Source organism: Rhineura floridana, chromosome 1, assembly GCF_030035675.1.
Source record: "Rhineura floridana isolate rRhiFlo1 chromosome 1, rRhiFlo1.hap2, whole genome shotgun sequence".
NCBI lineage: Eukaryota > Metazoa > Chordata > Lepidosauria > Squamata > Rhineuridae > Rhineura > Rhineura floridana.
Window position 1 is genome coordinate 3,922,354 of NC_084480.1, and position 17,008 is coordinate 3,939,361.

Sequence of the window (17,008 nt, forward strand, 5' to 3'; positions counted from 1 at the left end):
CCCCCCCCCCCATCCCATCCCATCCCGGGTAAGCAAGGGGGCTGTGGATGGCGTGTTGCTTCCATTGCAACTCCCACCCTGCCTGGCTGGGGATTTCTTGGCTCACGGTTGCTGGCTCACTCACCCTCCATTACAGGAACAGCAACTTGAGAACCAAATTCAAAGTTCCCCCTCTTGCGTGGGGGGGGGGAAGCACACGTCCTATTCTGTGGACCAATAGGCTCATAGGGGCGGAGTTAGAGGTTGGACTTTGTGAAAAACCGGGAAGAATGTGTTTCAAGTGTGGGCGCAGAATAAGCGGTTTTCTTGACAATTGAAACAGCGAAAAAACAGCGAAGAAACAGGCGAGTGGGGACTACGCAGTCACATAGCGAACAGGGAAAATGAGGATTATCCAGGTGAGTCTGGACAGGCCCTATGTGTTGTGTGAAGTTTTTTGTCGGTCCTGGATCATTTTGGTTGCCCTTTTCTGAACCTTTTCCAACTCTACAATATCCTTTTTGAGGTAAGGCAACCAGAACTGCACAGTATTCACAATGTGGCCACACCACAGATTTATACAACGGCATTATATCAGCAATTTTCTTTTCAGTGCTTTTCCTAACGCTCCCTAGCAAGGAATTTGCCTTTTTCTCAACTGCTGCACGCTGAGCCGAGGGACAGACAAGACGTGCTACCCCTCAACAACGTATGGAGGGCTCCCTATGACAGGAAGAGGTTCATTCCGCACAATATAGGAAACGGACCTTTAGTGTGGTGGCACCTACCCTGCAGAATTCCCTGCCCTTAAATATTAGGCAGGCGCCATCTCTGCTATCTTTTCGGCGCCTTTCGAAGACTTTCAGCAAGACTTTTAAGTTGAGACCTATCCCAGTATGCGTCTGTGTTAGAATTGCTTGTTAATATGGTTTTTTATAATGTTTTTAACCCTTTTAAAAAGATGTTTTTAATGTTTTTTAAAAATGTTTTTAACGTTTTGTTTTAATGCATTTTAAGGTCTGTTTTTATGATGTTTTACAGTGTTTTTGTCGCTTCTGTTTGCCGCCCTGGGCTCCTGCTGGGAGGAAGGGTGGGATATAAATCAAATAATAATAAAAAGAGCAGGATATAAATAACAGTAACAACAATAATAACATCATCATAATCAACAATAATAATGGCTACCCTAACCCTCCCCAGCCCCCTCTTCGTCTCTTTCTCTCCTCTTATTTTGTCTTCTCTTCTTGTGGTTCGGGGGTTGCTTTTCCGTCTGTTTTGCAAAAAAAAGAAAGAAACCAATTAAATTTCCCAAATTAACATGCTGAAAAAAGCAGCAACTGCTGCTGGCGCTGCTGCCGCCGGGCACACGCCGAGCTCAGCCGCCTTGCCCCGGAGCCCCGCGAGCGCCCGCCCTTCTCTTGCACCCCCTCCCGCCAAAGGGCTCCGCGCGGATTTCTTTGCTGCGGAGACACGGAGCGTCATCTCTCGCGCGGCGCCCCCTGGAGGCTGCGAACCTACAGCGCAGCTGCCGGTCGGGGGAACCCAACGCCGCCTTTGCTGGAGGGGCGTGGCGAGGTTGGGGGCGCGGCTTCCCTTCCTTGCCGCCCGCCTCCATCCCTCCGGGGCGCGGCAAGATGGAGGCTGCGCACGCGCGTACTCGTCGTTGGAGTCGAGGCGGGCATGAGTGACGCCATCTCGGTTCTTCCCTTGGCTGTGAGGGGAGCGCGGGCGGCGGCCTCGGTCTGGCGGGTGAGTGGCGGAAGCAGGGCCGGCTGTGTGTCTGCAGGGAAGTACGTCCTCTCTTTTGAGGGGGGTCTCCAGCGACCCCTCTCTTAAAAGAATAAACATGCCGGCTGGGGCTCCATATTTCAGGAGGGGGTCATTGGGGGTGGGGACTCCTTCCCTCAGGCCAGCGAGGCCCGCCTCCTCCCATCGATGAAGAGCAGAGTGCCCCAGGGCACGTCCAGAGCGCTGCCCCATCTCCTGCAAGAAACCACTCTGCACGTGCCCAGAGGCAGCTTGTTGTTATTTTTTTAGAAAAAAACAGTGCAGAGGTGGGAGACGTTGTCCTCCCTCCCCGCCTGCCAGATTGCGCTGGTCTTCAGCTCCCATCCTCCCCGAGTTTTGGCTAAGGGGGGGGAGGTGAGGAAGCTGATGGGCGGTGGATCCCCACAACATCTGGAAGGCCCCAGAGGGGTCCTCCTCCCCGGCTGTAATTTTATTTATTTATTTATTATTTAATTTGTATTCCTCCCAGCAGGAGGCCAGGGCGGCAAACACAAGCGACAAAACCACTTTAAAACACCATAAAAACAGATCTTAAAATACATTAAAACAAAACAGTGTTAAAAACATTTTTAAAAAACAACTTAAAAAAAGGGTTAAAAACATTAAAAAACATTAAGTAATTCTAACACAGACGCAGACTGGCTGTAATCATGGCAACCTGCCCTGGGACTTTATGGTGAAGGGTGGGTAATAGTATTAATGCCTCTCCCATTTTCTCTTTTTTCATGTTAGCTCTTGGCACAGCCCTTAAACCTCAGCCCCCATAATAGCCTTCCCCAACCTGGTCCCCTGCAGGTGTTTTGGATTGCAACTCCCAACAGCCCCAACCAGCATTGCTATATTATGCTGGGAGTTGTACTGCAAAACACCTGGAGTGCACCAGGTTGGGGAAGACTGCCTTGCTGGATACCAAGCCTTAAGTACATTATGCCATATTCACCCTTTGTTGGCCCTCCTCTCTTTCTCTGTCAAAGTTTGGACTGTAAGCTCCTTGGAGGCAGGGACCTATGTCTTTTTTTCTTAGGATACTCGGAAATGTTGTTTAAACTTCCAGTGATTGAGTAAAATCACACTTGGGTTCCAGAGTTTGCTTTCAGGACAGGGCGTTTTTAGTCACGGATGCAAAATAAGCCATGGGGAAGAAGAGTTGTGGGGCTGGTGTCTTGCCACCGTATTACTGAGCCCCTGCTGTACAGGTGCACATGTGCACATCCTTGTGGCTTTGTCTTTCAGTGACATTTTCCCCTCCTATTTTTTCTTCATATAATGTGTTACTTACTGAGTGAATTTATAATGCTTAACTCAGAGATCTTATATGTTTCCCATTAGTTCTCTTTTACGTGGAAAAGCAGCCTTTTAAACTCAGTGCTTCACTATCGTCATTTATTCTAAATGTAGGTTCTCAGTATGTTTGTATTAAATTCAAACTGCCTTTTAAATCAGGTTATTAAAAATGATTACTATAATTGAATGTTTAAGAAATAAAAACTGGTATTTTTAAAATAATCAAAGATGTTTATTCACCCTGAAACAGATCTTTTCTCTTACTCTTCAGTCTTATGATGGGTTTGGCAGTGGCTTTCCTGCGCCTGTTCCCTAAATGCAATGCTGCTTTTCCACACAGTGATCCTTCGTCTCGTTTCTTATGAGAACCTGTATTCCACATGGCCAAGTTAAACTGGGTCAGGGGATATTAAGTTGTTCAGAGATCACACTTGATCCACTTTCCTGTAACGCTTACGTTTAACAATGTGACCAAAAACGCTGTCTGCCCCTTCCCCTCCCTAAAAAAGGAGGGTGGGTTGTGTAGGGAAGTTGAATGCAGATAAATAAGATCATTAAAAGTGACGGTTTAATTGAAGGCATTTGTTTAGTGTTCAGGGTTGATTGTTCATGTGTGAGCAAGTGATAGTTTGTGACTGGAAACGAGCAATATTTGGCTGCTGCTGTGGGATAAATATTGCACATAAACAGATGTGTAAAAGATGTGCTCCCCAATGATTGCGTGTTGGAGGGTAGCACTTGGATTGATATTCAGTTGTCATGTCATGTGTAAATTATGGGTTGTATCCAATGCTAGCCCTACTCAGAGTAGACACATTGAAATTAATGAACCTGAGTTTGTCAAGTCCCTTCTAACTCTGTGTAGGGCTGGCACTGGACACAGCCTACGTTACTGGGAAGAGGATGGGAGTTCAGGAAGGGAAGTGGACATGGGAGCTAATGGGGAAAAACCTGTTTCTTGCCTTTTTCTCTTGCAACCAGGTGGTGTGTCCCAGGGCCTCGAGGGTGCAACTCAGCAGAGAGGTGCCACAGAGGAGGCTACCTGGAGCCGTTCTCTGGAGCTTGACTCTGTGGAGCCTCACCCTGCAGGGCTGGTGTTGACCTCTTGCCTTGTTCCTAGGCAGAGCGAAGCCTCAGCAGGTACGCTGGGGAGGTAATCAGGCAAAGGAATAGATAAGCGAACCTAGCTGAACCCCACAAGCACTCTCCCTATACGAATGAAGGTGTGTGTGGAAGGGCAGTTCCTTCCAGTGCAGGGCATCTGGGTCACTTTTACACAAGTGCTCCCTCAGAGTAGTGGAGGAGGTTGGACAGACTCTCTGGAACCCCAGCTCGTTGGTTTTGCCAGCAGCCAGCCCTTCTGGCATGCTGTCCTCCTTGGCTCCAGGAGGGCTACAGTGAGCCCTGCATCACCATTTGCCTTTTGCAAAAGGGAGAGAGTTTTTACCCCATTGACCTGGATAAAAAGCTGCCTCTTTTTCCTGCTTTTCCATCCCATTGATGGTGGGGGTGCGGGGGAAAGCTGGTGTTCAGCATGGGCCAAGGATGATGCTTGGGGCCTGCTAGAGCTTTGTGTCCCCTCAGGGACTGTTAAGGGCTTTGCTGCTGCGAGCAACAGAGCTGTCTACATTCTCACAGTGAAAACCAGTACTCTTCGTTTCCCAGATGTTCTAAAAACACACGTTTCTCCCTGAATGATAGGCAAGTCTGCTTTAGGTGCTAATTCTGCAGCCAAAGAATATAACCAATAGGTTGTATTGGTAGATAAGGCTGCAAAGAATTCTCACCAAGTATTTCTTGCTCAGCCCCCCCCCCCAGTGCTTTAATAGCCCTGTCAACAAGCATTAGCCAAATGAAGCTTCTATGATTAGTGGCAGTGTACCTCTGCAGGGAACAAACAACAGCATGGCTATTGCATTGCGCCCTGCCTGTGAGCTTCCTGCAGCATATTGCTGGTGACTTTCGGCAATAGGTGATTGACACTGCAATGACAGGAGCACAGGAGGCTGCCACATACGCAGGCAGACCATCGGTCCAGCTAGGTCAGTATTGTCTCTGCAACGACAGGCAGCTTTGCTTCTTCAGGGTTTCGGAAATAAGTTTTCACAGGCCTACCTGGAAATGTATTTATTTACTTTATTCAATTTGTATGCTGCTTTTCTGTACAAATGTGCCCAAAGTAGGTCACAAAACAAATCCATATCAATATAACATTATCGCAACTGTCCAGTGTCCATTCAACCGCAATATAACAATTCAAACAAAGAATTCATTTTGATATTATCAACATTATAACATTTAAAATACATTATAAAATAAGCTATCAAGACAAATGAACCAGAATCAGTCATATGAAATTCCAACCTGGGAGTGCTTCCTCATCATGTGCTGTTTTGTTCTGAAGTGACCTACTATGTTTATTGGGGCTTACTCCTGCGTGGCACATACTGGCTGCCCACTAGCTACTGGGCCAAGTTCAAGGTGGTTTTGGTGTGCAAAGCTCTACACAGCTTGGGCCCAGGATACCTGAAAGATTGCCTTACCCCTTATATACCCAGTTGATCACTGTGCTCTGCAGGTGAGGGCCTCCTGCAGATACCATCTTACCCGGAGGTCCATTCCGCACGATATAGGAAGCGGACCTTTAGTGTTGTAGCACCAACCCTTTGGAATTCCTTCCCCTTAAATATTGGACAGGCGCCATCTCTGTTATCTTTTCGGTACCTACTGAAGACCTTTTTCAATAAGCCTTTTAAGTAGAGACCTTATCCCAGTCTCTGTGTGTTTTGGAATTACTTTTGAGGATGTTTTTGAATTTTTGAAAAAAATACATGTTTTTAAAGATTTTTGTTTTAATAATTTTTAAAGTCTTTTGAAGATGTTTTAGAGTGTTTTTAGTGTTTTTGTTTGCCATCCTGGGCTCCTTCTAGGAGGAAGAACAGGACAGGACATAAATTTAATAAATAAATAGTATTGAGGCCTGAGTCTCTGCAAGCCATACGATAGCAGTTTTATTTATTTATTTTATTGCATTTATACCTCTCGTTTTACGGTGGTTCCAGTCCTTTCTCTCTGATAGGCGCCAACAGGTAGCATTGGGTGACGAGGTTTCAGACCCTTGGCCTCTCAATTGTGGTGTGCCACAGGGTTCTATCCTCTCTCCCATGCTATTTAACATCTATGTAAAGCCGCTGGGAGAGATCATCAGGAGATTTGGGCTGCAGTGTCACCAATATGCGGATGACACTCAGCTCTATCTCTCATTTAAATCTTCACCAGAGAGGGCTGTGGAGACCATGTCCAAGTGCCTGGAATCTGTGAGTGGATGGATGGGCAGGAACAAGTTGAAGTTGAACCCTGATAAGACCGAGGTACTACTTGTGGGAGACAAGGAAGGGTTAGGAGATGTTGACCTGGTGTTTGGTGGGGTGAAGTTGCCCCTACAGGACCAGGTCCGCAGCCTCGGGGTTGTTCTTGATTCCAAGCTGTCCATGGAGGCTCAGATTTCGGCTGTGAGCCGGGCAGCTTGGTATCAATTACATCTTATACGTAGGCTGCAACCCTACCTCCCTGTTCAACAGCTCCCACTCGTGGTGCATGCCCTGGTCACCTCTCAATTGGACTACTGTAATGCGCTCTACATGGGGTTACCCTTGAAAAAGACCCGGAAATTACAACTTATACAGAATGCAGCGGCACGCTTACTTACCAACAGCCGCCGACTGTCGGGAGGCAGAGCTGGGGTCCCGGGGAGTTGGGAGAAGAGAATTCATATGGATGGCAGAGGGGAGGGGGAGGAACTTCCCCCCTTTGGAGTGAAGACGAAACAGAGGAAATGCCAGCGATAGGGTCGCCTAGCAACGGGGAGCCTGAGAGCTTTGAAGTTTCAGAATCCTCCCTGGATATTCTCACGCCTCCCCTTCTTCGAAGCTCAGAGCAAGAGGGGGAAGAGGGAGGGCTGCGCACAGCAGAAAAGCGGCGAGGCAGTTTACCATCAGCCCCTCCCCTATCCCCCATCCTGGAATCGGAAACTTCAGACGAGGAGGGGCCGATGCTTCCCCCCTCACCGCGCACACGCAGACAGCTGAAAAGACAGGAGAGAAGGGGGGGAAGGCGGGCAGTACCTGAGGGGCAGTTAAGGAGGAGCGAAAGATTGCGCGCCCGTTTGGCCCCTTCTTAAAGAACAGGTGGGAAGCAGCCCCTTGCTCTGTCAACTTTCTCCCAATGCCGCAGGACCTGTATCCCTGTATTGCTTCATGAGAAGACGCAGTCTTTGCTTGGACATTACCCTAATAAAACACGAATTATTTACAACCTCTGGTCTGGTTCCTAAGTCTCATCCTGGGCCTGACAGCTTGACAGAGCCACCTAAATCACCCTCAACGCTCTCTTCACTTGACTGGGACAAGATGTCAAAGGGAGCAGCGGGGGGGACGAACCCCACTTCTGAGACGGAAGAAGTGAAACTCTTGAGGACTAAGGTAGCTGATTTGCAGAACGACGTGTTTAGAGACTTGTTGGACACGTATGTAATCTGTTACTTAGATGATATCCTGGTGTTCTCAAAGAACCAGGAAGACCACAACCAGCATCTGAAAACGGTGTTGAAGAGACTGAGAGAAAATCACCTGTATGCTAAGTTAGAGAAATGTGGATTTGACCTCAAGTCTCTAGACTTCCTTGGGTATCGAATCTCAGCGGAAGGGGTGGAGATGGACCCAGGGAAAGTAAGCTGTATATTGGACTGGGGCCAACCTGTCACCAAAAAGGATGCACAACAGTTTTTAGGGTTTGCCAATTATTACAGAAAGTTCATCCCAGGGTTTTCCAAATTAACAGCTCCTCTGACTGACTGTTTAAAGGGGAAGAAGAAGTTTCAATGGACAGAGAACGCCACCGAGCCCTTTGAGGAGCTGAAGAGAAGGTTTGCTACCGAGCCCATTCTGCGCTTTGCTGATCCGAACCGCCCTTTCGTCGTGGAAGCAGACGCTTCGGATTTTGCCATCGGGGGGGGGTCCTTCTGCAATTAGACCAAGAAGGGAAGGAGCTGCACCCCTGCGCGTACTTCTCTCGGAAGTTAAAGCCTGCAGAGAAGAACTACACGGTATGGGAGAAGGAACTGCTGGCCATCAAGGATTCTTTTGAAAACTGGAGACAATACCTAGAGGGGGCCTCTCATCAGATTGAAGTGCACTCCAACCACAAGAATCTTGAAAGCCTCCAAACAGCCAGAAAGCTGAACCAGAGACAGATAAGATGGTCCCAGTTCTTCACTAGGTTTAACTTCAAGATTACGTACCATGCCCAAGCCAAAAACCAGAGAGCGGATGCATTATCCAGACAGCCACAATACAAAGAAAGTGAATCCGAGGACCAGCCTCAGTACGTAATCCCGCCAGAGAAATTAATGTTGGGATCATGCCAGCCTTCATGGGAAGAGGAACTCAAAAAGGCACAACAAGAAGATGCAGACATGCTAAAATATCGGCAGGAGACGGGACAAGGTCAAGACTCAGAAGTAACCTTTCACTGGGGAAATGGACTGTTATGGTTCAAAACAGCCAGATATGTGCCAGAAGGGGAATTAAGACTCAGAATCCTACGCCAGTGCCATGATTCCATCACAGTGGGACACTTTGGGTTTTACAAGACCATTCAGAACGTGGCCAAGGACTTCTGGTGGCCTAAAATGCGTCGGGAGATTGAGAGCTATGTAAAGTCCTGCTCTGTCTGTCTGCGGACAAAAACACAAACAGGAAAACCAGCAGGACTGTTACAACCGTTACCTGTCCCACACAAACCCTGGAAGGACCTCTCCATGGATTTTATAACTGATCTACCCAAGTCCCAAGGAATGACAGCCATCTTAGTAGTGGTAGATCTACTTACCAAAATGGTGCATTTTCTTCCTTGTGCAGGGGCCTTAGAAGCTAAAGAAACGGCCAAGTTATTCATCAAAGAAGTCTACCGGCTGCATGGATTGCCAAACAACGTAGTCTCAGACCGAGGAACTCAGTTCACAGCCAAATTTTGGAGAGCAATGTGGAAACAGTTGCAGATGGAACTAAAACTCTCCTCCGCCCATCACCCCCAGACAGATGGGCAGACGGAACGCTTGAACACCGTTTTGGAAAGATATTTACGAAGTTATGTGTCCTATCAACAGACTGACTGGGTATCATATTTGCATTTTGCAGAGTTCGCCTACAACAATTCTCTGCACTCCAGCACTCAACAAACCCCGTTCTTTGCTAATTATGGATTCCATCCTAAAGTCTTTCCAAGCAGCTCAGAAGGAATGCTGGTACCGGCAGCTGAGAACTTCCTTAAAGAATTGCAAGCGGCGCAACAGACACTGAAACAGCAGTTAAACGAAGCCAAAACGGAGTACAAGCGAGTTGCTGACCTGCACAGGAAGGAGCCCCCCCCCCTTCAACCGGGAGACCAGGTATGGCTGTCCACCCGCTTCCTCCAGATGCCGGGCAAGTGTAGAAAATTACAAGACAAGAGGGTGGGTCCTTTCGAAATAGAAACTCAAATTAATCCCGTGGCGTACCGACTGAAACTACCCAACACGTTTAAAATACATCCTGTGTTTCATCGATCCCTCTTAACGAAAGCCGCCCCTCCCAGTGAGTTGCGGCCAGAGGAGCCTCCCGGAGCTCCACTCCTGGTAAATGAGCAGCTTGAGTTTGAAGTTGGGGAAATCTTAGATTCCAGGATCAGACGCCACAAGCTGCAGTACTTAATCCACTGGAAAGGCTATGGAGTGGCTGACAGATCATGGGAAGATGCAGCTGATGTGCATGCTCCAGATTTGGTAAAACTTTTCCATCAACGTTTTCCCCACCGTCCCAAGCCAGACAGGGGGAGGGGGGCACAGCTTGGGAGGGGGGATGGTGTCGGGAGGCAGAGCTGGGGTCCCGGGGGTCCCGGGGAGTTGGGAGAAGAGGATTCAGATGGATGGCAGAGGGGAGGGGGAGGAACTTCCCCCCTTTGGAGTGAAGACGAAACAGAGGAAATGCCAGCGATAGGGTTGCCTAGCAACGGGGAGCCTGAGAGCTTTGAAGTTTCAGAATCCTCCCTGGATATTCTCATGCCTCCCCTTCTTCGAAGCTCAGAGCAAGAGGGGAAAGAGGGAGGGCTGCCCACAGCAGAAAAGCGGGGAGGCAGTTTACCATCAGCCCCTCCCCTATCCCCCATCCTGGAATCGGAAACTTCAGACGAGGAGGGGGTGATGCTTCCCCCCTCACCGCGCACACGCAGACAGCTGAAAAGACAGGAGAGAAGGGGGGGAAGGCGGGCAGTACCTGAGGGGCAGTTAAGGAGGAGCGAAAGATTGCGCGCCCGTTTGGCCCCTTCTTAAAGAACAGGCGGGAAGCAGCCCCTTGCTCTGTCAACTTTCTCCCAGTGTTGCAGGACCTGTATCCCTGTATTGCTTCATGAGAAGACGCAGTCTTTGCTTGGACATTACCCTAATAAAACACGAATTATTTACAACCTCTGGTCTGGTTCCTGAGTCTCATCCTGGGCCTGACACCGATGGGACCACATCACGCCAATATTATTTGACCTACACTGGCTGCCGGTTGTTTTCCGGGCCCGATTCAAGGTGTTGGTTTTAACCTTTAAAACCCTGTACGGTTTCGGCCCAGCTTACCTGAAAGAGTGCCTCCACCGCCACCAATTATGCCGTCCAACTAGATCAGCCACACAAGGCCTTCTCTCAATCCCTCCAACCAAAACAGCTAGGTTGGTGGGTACTAGGGAGAAGGCCTTTTCTGTGGTGGCCCCCACTCTCTGGAACTCCCTCCCATATGATCTTCGACATGCCCCTTCCCTAGATGTATTCCGCAAGGCCCTGAAGACGTGGCTATTCCAGCAAGCCTTTGAGGTCATTGGGTAAATCACCATGATTCTGTCATTTATCGTATGTTGTTATTATAATTGCTTTTATATGTATTGATGACTGTCCAGTATTTTACCTATTGTTATTAATGTGATTCCATCTGTTATTGTATTTTATCTCTTTTAATGTACGTCGCCTAGAGTGGCTAATTGCCAGATAGGCGACAAACAAATTAAATATTATTATTATTATTATTATTATTATTGTACATATGGTTCCCAGGCAGTCTCCCATCCAAGCACTGATCAGACCTGAGCTGGCCTTATGTGCCTTCAGGCCACAGCCTGGGATCTTGAAATATTTGAGTGGCTGTGGCAAAGATCTTGGGCCACATTTCTTTTCTCTTCCTCTTGAGAACATGATCCAAACCAATGGGTTCAAATGACAAAAGTGGGGATTTCAATCAAACGCTCGGAAGAACTTCCTGAGAATATTTAACAGTGGCACTGACTACCTCAGAGAACAGTGAACTGTCCTTTGCTAATTAAGCTGAGGCTGGAAGGGCAGCTGCTGGGGAAGCTGTAACTGGGTTTCCTGTGTTGCAGGGATTGGACTAGATGACCTTTGAGGTATCTTGCAACTCTGATTTCTCATAAGCATGTGTAGTGAAAAGAATGTGTTGATACTCAGCCCAACAATAAATAATAAAAAATAATAAATAAATAAACAAGGAGTAAGTTTTTTGAAATGGTATTTGTGTTCTGTTTCAGAGTAGCTTCCCGATTAAGGGGCAACTGAATTAGGTAAAAGCCTGTTGGAATCTCTCACTCTAGTCCAGTTTTCGCCAACCTGGTGCAGTTCAGACGTGTTGGACTACAACTCCCATCAGCCCCAACCAGCATGCTGGTGTTTTGCTGCCCCCCCTTTTCATCATTTGGTCACTACCGGAGATAGACCCACCCTATTTTTTATGTTGTTTTTCATTGTTTTTAATGATGTGTTTTAAACTGTTGTAACCTACTCTGGGACCTCAGGTTAAAGGTTGGATAATAAATTAATTAGAATGGTGGAATGGATGAGCCCTTGGTCTGATCAGTGAAGCAATTGTTTAGTTATATATTCATCACCTTAATATGCAGACAAGCCCTGAATTAAATCCCCTGGATTTGTTACTAACTGTTGTTTCTCTCCCCCAGCCCCCTACCACAGTGGGAATCATGGAGAACTATCAGAAGGCCAAGACTGTGGAGAAGCCGTCTCCTCTTCCTTTTGCCAACTTGTCCTCCGATATAATTGAAATGAAAGTCAAGGACGGCAGCAAAATCCGGAACCTGATGGGCTATGCCTTTGGCAAGATGGAGTCAGAGGCGGTTCGGCAGGTCCTCTTCAGTGGGGCTGGCAAAGCCATCAGCAAGACAATAACTTGTGTGGAGATCATGAAGCGGAGGCTCAAAAGCCTCCACCAGATCACGAAAGTGTTCTTCAGGCAGACGGAGGAGATCTGGGAGCCCATCGTGCCAGAGGCCGGCCTTGACTCTTTGACTGTGAAACGGAATGTCCCTGCCATTTGTGTCTTGCTGAGTAAAGACCCACTAGACCCTCAAGAGCCTGGGTACCAGGCCCCTGGATCTTTCGACACCTTCTGGTTGGAGACGCTGAAGTCAGAGTCCCAGGGCCAGACCAAGAGGAAGCAGGGTGGGGGTAGAGGGGCCATTCGGGCTGGGAAGCATCCTCGCTGCGGCAGGCGGGAGGACTCCTTCAAAAAGCCCTGATCAAGCCAAGCTGCACCTCCAGGACCACGGGAAGCCAGCCAGTTACCAGATTAGAAGTGAAGGTGTTGGAAACAGTGTCATAGAAAAGCTGCATTTGTGGGAGAGGAAGGGAGGGTCTGCTGAATTCAGAGTCAACTGGCACTGCAAAGACTGAGCATTATTTGTCTTGTGTTGTGGCTGTTTCTCCTCGTTTGAACAGGGGGTGCACGGGAAATGCCTCAGTGGTCTATGCCTGATACGTTCAGGACTGGGGTGCTTGAAATGACCACGATGAAAATGAAGTGCAGAATCTTTCTTGGCAGGAAGGATAATGAAAATGGAGAGAAATCCGTGCCTGCCCCCAAAGCTTTAGATGTTTCCCTCTCTGGTAGGAAGGTAGCTAAGAGGATGTGCGATCACCTGTCTGTTCTCTTGACATCACAAGAGTCTAGCACTTCACTGTCTAGCCAAAGTCTATTAATATGGAAAAGCCCAGCAGATTACCCCCCCCAAGCATATACTCATTAACTCTTTCATTGTAATCAGAAAGCATTGCAGCCTGACGGCTTCTGTACTTTTAAAATCTCTTGCTTTTAAAATAAGATCCTGAGCATTCAAGAGAAGGGATCATCGTTTGATTCAGCATAAAAATGGAAGGTGATCATCTCATAGGCTTAGTTTGACTTGCGTGATTGTGCCAAGGGACTTCTTGATGTATCTATACGTGAGGAAGAAGCAGCTGTGGATTACAGGTCCTGAAATTATACATACATATATATATGTTTGAAATTAATAAAGCCAGAGGCAGTGTATATTTTTGTCAGTAAGTGACTTTGTTTTTGTCTCCAAAGCAGTCTGGCCAGAAAAACGGTTAAAATGTTTACTGCTTGCTGACATACCTGGCAGTTGTCTACTCTCTCTAAACACATCGCCTCCCCTCAACTCGGACTCCATCTGAGGCACTGAGGGAGGCGAGTTGCTGGACTGAGAGTACTGTCTCGCTTCCCATCTGGTCTGCATGCACTGTGTTCAATTCTTCTCAGGACCTGTTAGGTACTGGTGCTCCCAGGACCTACCTTGGGGTGGGGGGTGGAGGCTTCTGGGCTTGAGTTTTCCGAGTGCAAAAAGTGCCCAGAAGGGGCTGATAATTAAGCCACCAAAAATAATAATCAACTTTCTTGTCACTTCCAAACCTGGCATTTAGCTAATTATTCAACAGGGTAGACAAAGACTGGAGGGAAATTAAGAGCCCTTAGTTGGGGACCCTTTGATGTGCCTTTGTTGTAAGCCAGGAGAATTGACCTTAGCTGGTTTATGGCAAGGTAAATGGACTTAAGAATTTATCATGACCTGAAGGTCTGCACTCCCTGCAGTTTTGTCCCTTGGAGAACAAGTGTGTTTTCATGATAATGACTTTGGGAGTCCTTGAGTACGTCAGCCATGTGGGGTTGCAGTTACCCCTGAGAATAGCCTGCTGTTTCTTTGGCAAGGCCCACCAGCACTGTCAGACTCTCTCTTCATTCTGACTTGTGCTTCTTTGAAATATTTCCTTCCAGACTGTGACAGTGTCTAAAGATTGTTGCCGGTCTGTCAGGTCTGTTTCCCAAATTCATCTTCTTTCCCTTTGAAATGGCTTTCCTTAATCTTTTATGCCATTAGTTGTGCGTAGTTTGAGGCAGGCTGTGTTTGCCAGTTCTCTTAAAATATTCACAGGATCCCCTTCAAGCACAAGGAAAGCTTGTCACTGATGCAGAAGACTGACACTCCCACGTATGAGGAGCAATTATTTAGGCTGGATGGTTTGTCTGAGCATCAGATTCTCTCTAAAGACTAAAGGAGGGCAGCATGTCTCTCGCAGCCCCCTAGTTGACAGAGCAGGTTCTGGGAGACTGCTGAGCTGTGAATCCATTCAGCTTGCATGAGGTGCTAAGAATGAAGGGCTATTAAATCTCATTGTGGGGAGTGTGCTGTGTTCCAGTCGCCTTTCCACTAAGCAGCACCTGTGAACTCTTACTCAGGGTCCTGGTGCCTGCTTTGTTATTCCTAGGGGGTTGCTTACTACCAGCAATCAACCCAGAGAAGGAATCTGTGCCTCTGCCGTGTTATTTAGATGTCACGTCTATGGCATGCAAATCTTCCTATTGGCCGTCCAGGAGCAATAGGGGTAGCAGTCTTTGAGCAGGCACTAGGACTCAAGAATTGGCCTGAATAAGATGCTGTGTAACACCTCAAGCTGCCAAGAACACTGCAGCCAACCAACCCAGTTCCCTGCCTCCATGTTGGCAAATTTTCTGACTGGTGCAAGAAACAGTGTGATACAGTGGCTGAGAGGATCAACAATCTGCCAGGCAGTCTCTGGTTGAAATGGGACCTCTGCTATGGACTTAATAAGTGGGCCTTAGGTCAAAATCATTACCCACACATTTCGTTCAGAGTGGGCAAGTCGAGGCTGAGAGAGAGAGCGGCTTGCCTATCTTAGGAGGCTATTGCAAGGATTTTAATGATGTGCAACACTTTAAACAGTACTGATTATCGGAATGTCGCAGGTTTTGGATGGGTAGAGAATGGTTTAGCCCTCAATCCCTTTTTGTCAAGCTTCCAAAAGGCATATTCAGGGAGCAAGGGGTTACGAGGTTTGGCCTGTGTCTTCCTGCTGGTTCCTTAGGCACTACGGTGGAGCTCTGAGCATCTCTTAGGCAAGGCAGGATGAGGAGAATCTCTGAGCACAGCACCATTAGCCACCTTCTGTGCTCAAATCTGTTTGTACCAGAGCAAAGATAATGTCACTTTAAGGCTGTAATCCTGGGCACGTTCACTAGGGCTCTTAAGTTCCATTGAACTCCCTTCTGCGTAAATGTGCCTGGGGTTGTATTACAGCAACATTTGGGGATATCTGCATGTGGCTTTCTGGGATATCTTTATATTTGCTTCTCCCCCATACAACACTCTGAAAAAAGGGCACTTTGCTGGCACAACTTAAATTCCCCTGGACCGTGCCAGACCCTGGTTTACACAAAACATTTGGAAAGAGCTATTGGCATTTCTTCTGCAGGTGCCTTGCCACCAGCAGATGGTGTGAAGCAGCCGTAGCATGCAACACAGTGTGATTTAAAAAATAATGTCCAAAGAAGTTTAAACACTGGTGCAGCCAGTATAAAAAAACTTTGAAAGAGAGCTGTGAGTCGAGGGGGGGGGGGAATTTGCCAGGAAAACAAGTTGCCTGAAGCTCTTCTGCTGCAGTGGTCACTAGAGGGTGCCCTGCACTCACTCCACACACAGATGGCTGGACTCCAGGGCAAACCTTGATCAATTTCTGCTCCAGTTTCCCTGTAAACTGCCTGCTGATTTATGGATTTAATAAACCAATCTTTTGACAACATCTAAGTAAGCCTCATCCCTTGCCCTGTGGCAGAGAAAAAATCTGTCGACAGTATTTTCCTGCAGAGTTGAAGGTCCATAAGGTATTTGGCCCTGCTGTGAATCACAGTAAGTGTACCAGGCAGAACAGCCTGGGTGTGCAGAGGTGCCAAGTAGGCTGGAGAACTAGTGAACTGCCACCTGCCATTGGACAGGCATCCTCCACAGTATATCGGTAGGCAAACCCATCCCAGGAACCATGAGTCCTTCTGGACTACCAAGGCTTTATTCTCCAAACCTTTTGGGAGGTGCTGGATCACCTGAAGCGTCAAGTCTAAGTCTCTGGGAAGTTCAGGGGTGACACCTGTCAAAGTGGGAGAGGAGAGAGAGGATGTGCCTAGCGAATGTGCAACTATAATAATAAATTACATGCAATTATTTTGTATTCTTGACTGGTTTCCATTGGGTGAACGCTGAGGCATCTCTTCAAAGTAAACCAGATTAGTTCTCTTTAATCTCTTGTCAGTTCTGTAACCCTTTTAGGAAGGAATTAATGTATTATTCATTCTTTTTCAAGAGGATTTATAATCCTTTAAATTCGCAACAAGTTCCTAAAGTAGAGAACCGCATTCAAAACAACAGACACAACTCCCCACTTCCTCCCAAAAACTAAACCGGTGGGCTAATTATAGCTGTAGGGCCATTAAGCCCTAGCAGATTCCACCATGTGTTGGTAGTTAAGAGCTTGGTAAATGGAACAGCTCAATAGCAATCCACCTGGACCAAACTCTGGCCTGTCTCAAGAACTAATGAGATCCAGAAATGCAACAGAATATGTTCTATTACCTTTCAAGGACAACCTAACCTCCAAAGAAGGCAAGACCTGGAGCAACAATTCGTTGCTGACCTTCCGTGATCTGTGACCACGAATGGGGCATCAGAGTGCAAAAGCCCTTCAACAACATGGAAATATTCAGCAATCTTTCCCAGTGTTGACAGA

At 47.5% G+C, this 17,008-nt stretch overlaps 1 protein-coding gene across 4 annotated transcripts; it reads left to right on the forward strand.

Moving 5' to 3' along the window:
• Positions 1–236: 236 nt before the first annotated feature.
• Positions 237–13,478, forward strand: RPP25L (ribonuclease P/MRP subunit p25 like). 4 transcript variants are annotated; one of them, XM_061607347.1, is made up of 3 exons: positions 1,647–1,728; positions 4,033–4,191; positions 12,097–13,478. In XM_061607347.1, exon 3 carries the CDS (start codon positions 12,118–12,120, stop codon positions 12,670–12,672), a length of 555 nt encoding a protein of 184 aa, XP_061463331.1. In that variant the 5' UTR covers positions 1,647–1,728; positions 4,033–4,191; positions 12,097–12,117; the 3' UTR covers positions 12,673–13,478. The 4 variants fall into 4 exon arrangements, with proteins under 4 accessions (XP_061463330.1, XP_061463329.1, XP_061463331.1 ...); XM_061607346.1 differs by lacking the exons at positions 1,647–1,728; positions 4,033–4,191 and adding an exon at positions 237–398; XM_061607345.1 differs by lacking the exon at positions 4,033–4,191 and having other exon boundaries at positions 1,542–1,728.
• Positions 13,479–17,008: the final 3,530 nt, after the last annotated feature.

Excerpts from the sequence above, each read along its gene's own strand:
- RPP25L (XM_061607345.1), top strand. The coding sequence starts at position 1,660 with ATGAGTGACGCCATCTCGGTTCTTCCCTTGGCTGTGAGGGGAGCGCGG. Across the intron at positions 1,729-12,096 it reads CGGCGGCCTCGGTCTGGCGG|CCCCCTACCACAGTGGGAAT; the intron begins GTGAGTGGCGGA and ends TCTCTCCCCCAG.